We start from the raw sequence: 12,212 nt of genomic DNA on the forward strand, positions 1-12,212 counted from the left end.
TCAGATGGCACTACGGAGCTGGAGAGAGCGTTGGCGCGAATGTTCTTCTCCCGGAGAGAAAATGCAAAGTAAAATGAAACCGGGAGAAGAACAGGGACCATCTAGCCTGGCGAGAATTCAGCCGCTGGGCTGTCTCTAGATATACCAAGTTTTTGTGGTCAGTGAAAACCTGGAAGGGAAAGCGAGCTCCCTCCGAGAGATGTCTCCACTCTGAGAAAGCCAACTTCATGGCTAGCAACTCCTAATTCCTCTCCGCCGGTGTGAAGGTCTTAGAGAAGAAGAAGCAAGGTTGCTTCCGACCTTGAGCATCCTTTGGGAAAAGGACTGCTCCAGCACCAACGGATGAGGCATCTACCTCCATGATAAATGGTTTATCTACATCAGGGCAATGTAGAATGGGAGCGCTAGCGAAGTGTGACTTAACCGAGAGGAAGGCCTTGGAGACATCCTCCGACCACAACTTGGGATTTGCTCCCTTCTTGGTGAGTGCAACCAAGGGTGCTACCAAAGTTGAGAAGTGTGGGATGAACTGACGATAGTAATTAATGAACCCCATAAAGCGCTGCACCACTTTAAGTGAATGGGGTTCCTGCCAGTCCATCACAGCCTGTAGCTTGGCAGGATCCATAGCGAAACCCTGGGCAGAGATGATATAACCAAGGAAAGGCAAGGACTCCTGCTCGAACACATACTTCTCCAACTTGGCGTAGAGGGAGTTAGCCCGTAAGAGGTCAAAAACTTTGCGAACATCTCTCCGATGGGAGTCAATATCTGGAGAGTAGATGAGAATATCATCCAGATAGACTACGACCAAAGTGGTGAGCATGTCCCGGAAGATGTCATTCACAAAGTCTTGGAAAACAGCTGGTCCATTACAGAGCCCGAAGGGCATCACCAGATATTCATAGTGCCCATCCCTGGTGTTAAAAGCCATCTTCCATTCGTCCCCCTCACGGATGCGAATCAGGTTGTAAGCACCCCGCAGATCTAATTTTGTAAATACCCTTGCTCCCCATAGCCTATCAAAAAGCTCAAATATCAGGGGTAATGGGTACTTGCTCTTAACAGTGATGGCGTTAAGACCCCTGTAGTCTATGCATGGACGTAAGTCTTTACTCTTTTTCTGCACGAAGAAGAACCCAGCCCCTGCAGGTGACACTGACTTCCTGATGAATCCTCTTGCCAGATTCTCTTGGATGTACTGAGACATTGCCTCCGTCTCCGGGAGAGATAACGGATAGACTCAACCCCGGGGAGGCTCAGCACCAGGCAAGAGATCAATAGGACAGTCATAGGGGCGGTGAGGCGGAAGGGTCTCCGCAGCCCTTTTGGAGAACACGTTCGCATAGGGCCAATAGTGCTTGGGGAGAGAGGGTAGATCTGCGGGTAACTGTGTAGTAGCAACCTGAACGCACTCCCTCTGACATCTACCCTCGCAGGATTTACTCCATCCCAAAATTCTCCCTGAGGACCACTTTATATGAGGAGAATGATAGCGTAGCCATGGTATCCCCAACAGGACCTCATCAATTCCCTCAGGAATGACTAATAGAGAGATAATCTCCTGATGTGATGGAGACACAGAAAGAGAGAAAGGAATGGTTTGGTGGGTAGTCTGTGAGGGTAGTGTCGACCCATTTACCAGTCGAATGGTAACTGGTTTGGCGAGCATCACCAAGGGTATTGCGTGATGCTGGGTGAAAGCAGATGACATAAAATTACCCTCCTCCCCAGAGTCCACGCATAGCTCTACCATAAGAGTGGATGGGCTTATGGTAATTGTCCCCTTGAAGGACAACTTAGAGGCAAACGTTGCCGTGTCTAGTGTACCTCCTCCAACTGCCACTAGACGCTGACGTTTCCCCGACCGCTGAGGACACTTGGAGGCAAGATGTCCTGTCTAGTGTTGAGCATTCCGATACCGCAAGTATCGGGTATCGGCCGATATTTACGGTATCGGAATTCCGATACCGAGTTCTGATATTTTCCATATATCGGATACCAGAATCAGAAGTTCCCAGAATTCAAACTGCCCGAATTCAGCCAATGAGAAATGTTTAGAAGTGTGGGCACATCCTGTTCAGCATGGTGGGCATGTGCTATGAAAGGCAATTCAGTATCACAATGGACATGGAGGTCAGAGCACATACAGTGATCTGACAATAACCCAAAATAATAGAACGAGCTCTGAGACGTGGGAACTCTGCAGACCGCAATCCCTAATCCTCTCCAAACACAACTAGAGGCAGCCGTGGATTGCGCCTAACGCTACCTATGCAACTCAGCACAGCCTGAGAAACTAACTAGCCTGAAGATAGAAAAAATAAGCCTACCTTGCCTCAGAGAAATACCCCAAAGGAAAAGGCAGCCCCCCACATATAATGACTGTGAGTAAGATGAAAAGACAAACGTAGGGATGAAATAGATTCAGCAAAGTGAGGCCCGATATTCTAGACAGAACGAGGATAGGAAAGATAACTTTGCGGTCTACACAAAACCCTAAAGAAAACCACGCAAAGGGGCAAAAAGACCCTCCGTACCGAACTAACGGCACGGAGGTACACCCTTTGCGTCCCAGAGCTTCCAGCAAAACAAATAGACAAGCTGGACAGAAAAAATAGCAACAAATAGCAAAGAAGCACTTAGCTATGCAGAGCAGCAGGCCACAGGAATGATCCAGAGAAACACAAGTCCAACACTGGAACATTGACAGGAAGCATGAATCAAAGCATTAGGTGGGGTTAAGTAGAGAAGCACCTAACGACCTCACCAGATCACCTGAGGGAGGAAACTCAGAAGCAGCAGTACCAGTTTCCTCCACAAACGGAAGCTCCCAGAGAGAATCAGCCGAGGTACCACTTGTGACCACAAGAGGGAGCTCTGCCACAGAATTCACAACAGTACCCCCCCCTTGAGGAGGGGTCACCGAACCCTCACCAGAGCCCCCAGGCCGACCAGGATGAGCCACATGAAAGGCACGAACAAGATCGGGAGCATGGACATCAGAGGCAAAAACCCAGGAATTATCCTCCTGAGCATAACCCTTCCATTTAACCAGATACTGGAGTTTCCGTCTTGAAACACGAGAATCCAAAATCTTCTCCACAATATACTCCAATTCCCCCTCCACCAAAACCGGGGCAGGAGGGTCAACAGATGGAACCATAGGTGCCACGTATCTCCGCAACAATGACCTATGGAAGGTCAGACGAAAAGACACAGGATTAATAACCTCAGAAATCCTATAAGGACCAATGAAACGAGGTTTAAACTTCGGAGAGGAAACCTTCATAGGAATATGACGAGAAGATAACCAAACCAGATCCCCAACACAAAGTCGGGGACCCACACGGCGTCTGCGATTAGCGAAACGTTGAGCCTTCTCCTGGGACAAGGTCAAATTGTCCACTACATGAGTCCAAATCTGCTGCAACCTGTCCACCACAGTATCCACACCAGGACAGTCCGAAGACTCAACCTGTCCTGAAGAGAAACGAGGATGGAACCCAGAATTGCAGAAAAATGGCGAAACCAAGGTAGACGAGCTGGCCCGATTATTAAGGGCGAACTCAGCCAAAGGCAAAAAGGACACCCAGTCATCCTGATCGGCAGAAACAAAGCATCTCAGATAGGTTTCCAAGGTCTGATTGGTTCGTTCGGTCTGGCCATTAGTCTGAGGATGAAAAGCCGAGGAAAAAGACAAGTCAATGCCCATCCTACCACAAAAGGCTCGCCAAAACCTCGAAACAAACTGGGAACCTCTGTCAGAAACGATATTCTCTGGAATGCCATGCAAACGAACCACATGCTGGAAGAACAATGGCACCAAATCAGAGGAGGAAGGCAACTTGGACAAGGGTACCAGATGGACCATCTTAGAAAAGCGATCACAGACCACCCAAATGACTGACATCTTCTGAGAGACGGGAAGATCCAAAATAAAATCCTTAGAGATATGTGTCCAAGGTCTCTTCGGGACCGGCAAGGGCAAAAGCAACCCACTGGCACGATAACAGCAGGGCTTAGCCCGAGCACAAATCCCACAGGACTGCACAAAAGAACGCACATCCCGCGACAGAGATGGCCACCAAAAGGATCTAGCCACTAACTCTCTGGTACCAAAGATTCCAGGATGACCAGCCAACACCGAACAATGAACCTCAGAGATCACTTTATTTGTCCACCTATCCGGGACAAACAGTTTCCCCGCTGGACAACGATCAGGTTTATTAGCCTGAAATTTTTGCAGCACCCGCCGCAAATCAGGGGAGATGGCAGACACAATTACTCCTTCCTTGAGGATACCCGCCGGCTCAGATAAACCCGGAGAGTCGGGCACAAAACTCCTAGACAGAGCATCCGCCTTCACATTTTTAGAGCCCGGAAGGTACGAAATCACAAAGTCAAAACGGGCAAAAAACAGCGACCAACGAGCCTGTCTAGGATTCAAACGTTTAGCAGACTCGAGATAAGTCAGGTTCTTATGATCAGTCAATACCACCACGCGATGCTTAGCTCCTTCAAGCCAATGACGCCACTCCTCGAATGCCCACTTCATGGCCAGCAACTCTCGGTTGCCCACATCATAATTCCGTTCAGCAGGCGAAAACTTCCTGGAAAAAAAAGCGCATGGTTTCATCACTGAACAATCAGAACCTCTCTGCGACAAAACAGCCCCTGCTCCAATCTCAGAAGCATTAACCTCGACCTGGAACGGAAGAGAAACATCAGGTTGACACAACACAGGGGCAGAAGAAAAACGACGCTTCAACTCTTGAAAAGCTTCCACAGCAGCAGAAGACCAATTGACCAAATCAGCACCCTTCTTGGTCAAATCGGTCAATGGTTTGGCAATACTAGAAAAATTGCAGATGAAGCGACGATGTAACTACTGGCATGGCTGTGATTGGCTGCTGAAATGATGTCATGATGTAGTATAAAAGTCGCTGCCGCCATTTTGGGCTCAGTCTGCTGTGTATTCAGTTAGGGACAGGACGCTGTGTTCTGACTGAGGGTCAATTTAGATATAGCGATTTGCTTCATTGTACTTTACCCAGGCTAATTTAGCAACTGCTGTGTAAGAACCTTGTTTTTGCCTTGCAGCGCTGTTCACAGCTGTCTGCAACGTCTCTGTGTGTGTGAGTGCACATCGCTTTGTAGTCTGTCCGCATCCACAGCCGGTTGTAGTCAGCTAAGGGGGCGTCAGTGCCTCATACCGTTCTATCCATTGTCCTTTTTTGCAATAAGTGCAGCCTGCTGCACATTTTTTCAAATATTTCCTATTAGTGGCTTTCCACCCGTATCCAGCTAAATTGTGGAAAAACACTACATAGGATTACATAGAGGAGCTTTTTTGGGCCTTGCAGCGCCGTTTACGGCTGTCTGCACGGTCTCTGTGTGAGTGCACATCGCTCTGTAGTCTGTCCACAGCCACAGCCAGTTGTAGTCAGCTCAGGGTGCATCACTGCCTCATACCATTCAATCCATTGTCCTTTTTTGCAATTAGTGCAGCCTGCTGCACATTTTTTCAAATATTTCCTATTAGTGGCTTTCCAGCCGTATCCAGCTAAATTGTGGAAAAACAATACATAGGATTACATAGAGGAGCTTTTTTGGGCCTTGCAGCGCCGTTTACGGCTGTCTGCACGGTCTCTGTGTGAGTGCACATCGCTCTGTAGTCTGTCCACAGCCACAGCCGGTTGTAGTCAGCTCAGAGTGCGTCACTGCCTCATACCGTTTAATCCATTGGCCCAGATAGCAGCTCAGTGGGTGAAGCCCAGCCAGCGTCCACCAGACTGGTGCTGCCTGGGTGAAACCCAGCTTGCTTCTCTCTACTTCCTGTTCAGCCCACCAGTTTTACCTGATTGTGTGGAGTGCCCTAATAGATAGGAGCATAGCTCCCCCTGGCAGACTGGAGTGTGAAGTGTGTTGTGTGGTTTGTGATACCTGGTAAAGTGATCTCTTTTATTGCCTTCAGACGTAACATCACTCCCCCTGGTGGAAGAAGGACATTACTGCAACGACCAGGACCCTGGGGCACTGCACATACTTAATCACATAACTGCCCAGTCCCACCGCCAGCCCCAGAGAATCTTCACAGCGCACAGTGAACATGATGTGAGGATTCACATATAGTGACTTTGGACTTGTAGCTTAAGATCGGACAACCTTTTTAACGATGGGCCGCTGCTCATGGGCTACTGCTGTGTGTTTGCCCCCAGGCAAAAATTTGCCAGCCAGCCCCTGTCCCTTGCTAAACCCTATAGGAAGGCCCCTGATATTAGCTCTGGACAGCCCCGTGTGCGGCGCTTGTGATTGGCTAAGTGTTTCGGGATTAGGAGGCATGGTCTGTTGGGGAAGACGCACCATTTTACCAGCTTAGTTCACTGATGGCTTGTTGTGCTCAGACTGCAGGTCGTTGCATGTGGTGTGTGGATGATGCTGCATGGTGGACATGTCTGGCTGGTCAGTTTCAGGCATCGGCCATGTTGGAGCTGCTCAGAGTTTTGTAAGCATGTGCCAGAGATAATAGGTTGGCAATCAGTCCTGCCTCCAGTGCTTTAAGGATGCAGGACTGGGTCTGCCTATAGGACCACCGCTCTGCAGCCATCATTGTGTGTTTGTATGCCTGTGCCAGGCCTGCCATTGCCATTAATGATCCTTGTTCTGGATTCTTCTGTGTGGTTCTTGTATGTGCGTGTGACAGAGCTGACATACTTGTGTTTGGGAGGGGGGGGATTTTGAACTTCGCCTCAGGCAGCAGAGATCCTAGGTTCACCCCTGTGTGCTGTATAAACATTCTTCATGCCGGCCCATACAAATCAGCCCACCAGGATTATGCCCAGAAGAACACACTACCAGTTTCTGTTTTTCTTAAATATGATCTTAGTAGGCTTTACACGTTGAACTTGGTGGAATTAGTTTTTTTTTCATGTTACTAATAATTAACTCAGCTGGGCTTCTATTTGTCCCAGTCATCAAACCTCATTACCTGGAAGTGACACAAGTAGAAGAATTCCTCCGCGATAGTTTGTATCTTCTGCGTATTTCCTGAGATGCTGAGATAATAGTTGCGAAGAGAGATGAATGCTGCTTATCCTGTAAATCACCTTCATGAGTTGAGCTGTCTGTTCCTCTCCTTATACGCTGTCCTCCAATTGTGAGATGGGAGCAGCCAAATAAGTTTATTATGATGAGGAATATTGATGAGGAGAATGAATTCTGCTTCGTCTTTGACTGGAGTCCCTTGGAAATGTTGAGATAGAAGTGGATGTTATGAATCTCTGAGGCACGGTATCCAAGCAGACAATGAAGAAGCTGGCGTTCCTTGCACTGTGCACAGTTTCTCTCCTCGCTGGGGTAAGTCTATTAATCTGCACACTTGGCTTGGAATACACAAGTTTGTTTTATTAAATGTGGAATTATTAGAAACGTAATTAGAAGTAAATATACTGTGTATTATTGGTGGATATAAAGTTGGCATGAATGTATTTTCTTTCATTAATAATAGTTAAAAGATCGTTTATATCTGTTAAAACAGATAGATGTTTGCATTGTTTACTTTTTTTTTAAGAAAATGGACTAGACAGCATTTACTCCTGTTATTATCCTCGATTTGGATATACCCATTTACTCTACTAATACCCCCTTAGCTGTTGTCCTTCTGCCCTTCCCCTGCCTATCTCTCCCATTACAAGAAATAATATTTCTTAAGTATAGTACAATATTAAGAGAATATATAGTTAAAAGATATGTGATCTGCCACATGCACAGCTTGCTATTGTTGTAAAAACAAAAAAACATTTTTTTTTATTTTTGGAACAATAATTAAAAATCTATTGAAACAAACAACAAGAAATAGTATTTGTGCGGAATCCCTGTATAAATCCCACCAATGGATAACTTCAAGAGTCATAACTTTTATGATATCTTGAATAATCCGTTCTTCGGAGAGTTGCCGTAATCACTATTGAAGGCAGTGTCATATACATTGGTTAAAGTTACTAAGGAACCTGTGACTTCAGTGTCTTGTGATTTACGTGTTTGCATTCGCCACACCTGTCCCTTTCATGTTGAAGAACAAGTTCTAGCGACTCCAAGGCTGCAGATAAGCGCGCAGTTCAACAGAACATCAAAGTTTAACACACTCACCCTTAATGGTTTAAATTAAATCACGGATACTTTTTTTATAAATTATCTTTACAAAAGTATTTCCTTTTATTTTAAATATTTTTTCCAGATATTCTACATGTTTTTACATAATAAATTAACCTTTTATGTCTAGAATATAAGAATAGCTAATATTTGATATAATTGCCAAACATTACATTTCCCACCAATCTTTCATCGTTTAAATAATTTCTCTTCAATGTTTAGATTCATTCATTTTTCTCTGATCTGTATCATCACCTACATTTCCTTTTTCCATCTTTTTCTTTTACACGGTTTTTTATCAAGACAATAGTAATTGTTTTTTCTTTTTGTCTTACTTTAATTGTCTCCGGCAATTGGATTTATTATTCTTGCCCCAGTACGGGCGTCTTTTGACCTGGGTTTGATCTCCATTGATTCCTCACTTCTAGTGGGGTTTTCTTTTCTTTTTTTCCTCTCACCTCTCTGAGGGTACGTGCACACGTCAGGATTTTCTAGCAAAAATTTCCTGACAAAAAATGGACATTTCTGCCAGAAATCCGCATGCGTTTTTTTTGCATTTTTTTTCCGCGTTTTTGATGCATTTTTTGGTGCGTTTTTTGTGTGTTTTTTTCCCAAATGCATAGAATAGCGGGAAAAACGCGAAAAATCCGCAAAATTCATGAACATGCTGCTTTTTTTACCGCAATGCGTTTTCTTGGAGGAAAAAAACGCATCACGTGCACAAAAATTGCAGAATGCATTGTAAATAATAGGATGCATATGTCTGCAGTTTGTAATGCATTTTTATTGCGTTTTTATTGCGAAAAAACATGAAAAAAACGTGAAAAAACCTGAACGTGTGCACATACCTTCAAGCTGCATCGCTGTTCCGCTGTGTGTTTTTGCCTGATGTCCTCCCACTCCATCTTCCCTTTGATGTGCAAGTTTGTCAACACTGCTCACAGGGGTCTTCTCCAGCAATCCTCAAGACCTCTTCTGTAATATCCACACTGACCTCCGATTTCACAAGTATCTACTACTTATGGACAAGTTAGGTGCATAAGCAGACCATAACACCATTATTTTCTCAACTGTTCTTGCTTAACACCTTTCTGACATCTGACGTACTATCCCGTGAAGGTGGTATTGGCCCGTATGACCATCGACGGGATAGTACGTCATCACCGATCAGCCACGCTCACGGGGAGAGCGCAGCCGATCGGGGCCGGGTGTCAGCTGACTATCGCAGCTGAAATCTGGCACTATGTGCCAGGAGCGTTCACGGACCGCTCCTGGGACATTTACCCCGGAACACTGCGATCAATCATTATCGCAGCGTTGCGGCGACACAGGGAAGCTTCGCACTGGGAGGGGGCTCCCTGCGTGTTTCCCTGAGACCCTCGGAGCAACGCAATGTGATTGCATTGCTCTGAGGGACTCCTACCTCCTCCCTGCAGGCACTGGATCCAAAATGGATGCGGGGGGCCTTCCGGGTCCTGCAGGGAGGTGGCCTGCAAGCGCCTGCTCAGAGCAAGCGCCAGCAAGCCTCCTTCAGTGCCTGTGTGATCGCTGATCTGACACAGTGCATTGCAAAGTGTCAGATCAGCGATCTGACACAATAGTATGATGGCACCCCCTGGGATAATGTTAGAAAGTAAAAAATATATATTTACACTTATAAAAAAAAAAACCTAAATAAGGAAACAAAAATTGTTACAATAAATACATTTCTTTGTCTAAATGAAAAAAAAAAACAATAAAAGTACACATATTTAGTATTGACGCGTCCGTAATGACCCGACCTATAAAACTGTCCCACTAGTTAACCCCTTTAGTGCTCACCCTAAAAAAAAGGCAAAACCAACACTTTATTATCATACCATCGATCAAAAAGTGGAATAACACGCGTTTAAAAAGAGGGATGTAAAAAAACATGGTACAGCTGAAAATGACTTCTTGTCCTGCAATAAACGAGCCACCATACAGTGTCATAAGTGAAAAAAATAAAAAAGTTATAATCCTCAGAATAAAGCGATGCAAAAATAATTACTTTTTATATAAAATAGATTTTATCGTATAAAAGCGCCAAAACATTAAAAAAATTATATAAATGAGTTATCGCTGTAACCATATTGACCTGAAGAATAAAACTGCTTTATCCATTTTATCAAACATGGAACGGTATAAACGCCTCCCACAAGAAGTTCACGAATTGCAGATTTTTGTTCATTCTGCCTCACAACAGTCGGAATAAAAAAACACGCCATAAAAGTAAATCAAACCCCCCTTCATTACCCCCTTAGTTAGGGAAAATAATAAAATTTTAAAAATGTATTTATTTCCATTTTCCCATTAGGGTTATGGTTAGGGCTAGAGTTAGGGTTAGCGTTGGGGCTACAGTTAGGGTTGGGGTTAAAGTTAAGGTTGGGGCTAAAGTTAGGGTTGGGGTTAAAGTTAAGGTTGGGGCTAAAGTTTGGGTTGGGGCTAAAGTTATGGTTAAGGCTACAGTTAGGGTTAGGGTTGGGGCAACAGTTAGGTTTAGGGCTACAGTTAGGGTTAGGGTTGGGGCCAAAGTTAGGGTTAGGGTTGGGGCAACAGTTAGGTTTAGGGCTACAGTTAGGGTTAGGGTTGGGGCTTCAGTTAGGGATAGGTTTGGGGCAACAGTTAGGTTTAGGGCTACAGTTAGGGTTAGGATTGGGGCTTCAGTTAGGGTTAGGGTTGGGGCCAAAGTTAGGGTTAGGGCTAAAGTTGGAGTTGGGGCTAAAGTTAGGGATGGTGCTAAAGTTAGGGTTAGGGTTTGGATTACATTTACGGTTGGGATTAGGGTTGGGATTAGGGTTAGGGGTGTGTCAGGGTTAGGGGTGTGTTTAGGGTTATGGTTGGGATTAGGGTTAGGGGTGTGTTGGGGTTAGGGGTGTGGTTGGGATTTGGAATGGGGCATGTTCAGGTTAGGGGTGTAGTTAGGGTTATGGTAAGGGTTGGGATTAGGGTTAGGGGTGTGTTTGGGTTAGGGTTTCAGTTAGAATTGGGGGGGTTTCCACTGTTTAGGCACATATTGCAGCCCCCTCAGAGCATGGAGTAAGAAAGAAATCATGGAGTATGTGTGAGAGAGAGCTCCAGAAGTGAGGTGAGATAACCCTCATCCAGTACGTGAGAGAGGGATAATAAAGGAGTGTGTTCAGATAAGAACCTGGGAAATGAGAAGAGACAAGCGTCATCCAAAGTGTGAGGAAGAGACAAGAAATGAATGATGAGAAACCAGCTTCATGCAATTTGTGACAGCCACACGAGAAAGGAGTGTGTGTCCAATGCATATTATTTTAAGAGACCGACAATAAGTCTTAGACTGTAAAGTGTTTTTAGGAGTGTGTTGCAGTGACCCCTGTGACAGCTATGGGGCGCTGTGAGTGCTCCTTGGGATGTGCATGGAGGCATATCTATTGCGATAATCGTGGTGAAACAGTGACTAGCTGTGTCGTGAATGGCCGATATGTGTCGCAGAGGGAGTCTGCGTAGTAAGTCTGATGCAATGTTGTTGTTCTGGGACCTGTAGTCCCTCAAGTGTGCATATGTGTGGTGTAGCTGTAAGGGAGACTTACTAGGCTAGTTGTGTGAGATGGGTGGGACAAACTAGCCACACATCCACACTCCCACCCAGGGGAGTGGTTAAGGGTATATAATGTGACCAGGGTGTGGGTCACATGGGTGTCCCTCTGTATGGTTCCCGTGTGGTTCCAGTGGAAGGTCCTGGAGAGCCTGTGTGTTGGGAGGTTCTGGGAGTAGGACCGGATCCCTGAATAGCAAACTGAACCACCTGTGTTGGACGAGGTCCTGAATAGCACATGGTGGGGCTTTGGACCTTGTGAGCCGGGTGTGTTGAATTTCCTGGGAGTAGGAGTCCTGAAGAGCACATGGTGGGCTTTGGATTTGCTGGTGGCCTGGGGTGTTGGACGAGGTCCTGAATAGCACCTGGACAGGTCACATGTGCAGTTCATGTGGGGAAGCAACCGTCCTTCGGTGGGTCTGGACTGACTAAGATATGCTGCAAAGGCAAGTTGGTGATTCCCGTGAGGCAGCTT

General features: G+C 45.8%; 1 protein-coding gene across 1 annotated transcript in view; it reads left to right on the forward strand.

Moving 5' to 3' along the window:
- The first annotated feature begins 7,085 nt into the window (after positions 1–7,085).
- Positions 7,086–12,212, forward strand: part of LOC138677400 (NXPE family member 3-like) — a 47,648-nt gene continuing 42,521 nt past the window's right edge. Inside the window, exon 1 of the mRNA XM_069767495.1 lies at positions 7,086–7,359. Coding sequence (XP_069623596.1) covers positions 7,309–7,359 — 51 coding nt within the window. The 5' untranslated portion in view covers positions 7,086–7,308. The remainder of the gene's footprint in view (positions 7,360–12,212) is intronic.

This window comes from Ranitomeya imitator, chromosome 4 (assembly GCF_032444005.1).
Source record: "Ranitomeya imitator isolate aRanImi1 chromosome 4, aRanImi1.pri, whole genome shotgun sequence".
Taxonomy (NCBI): Eukaryota; Metazoa; Chordata; class Amphibia; order Anura; family Dendrobatidae; genus Ranitomeya; species Ranitomeya imitator.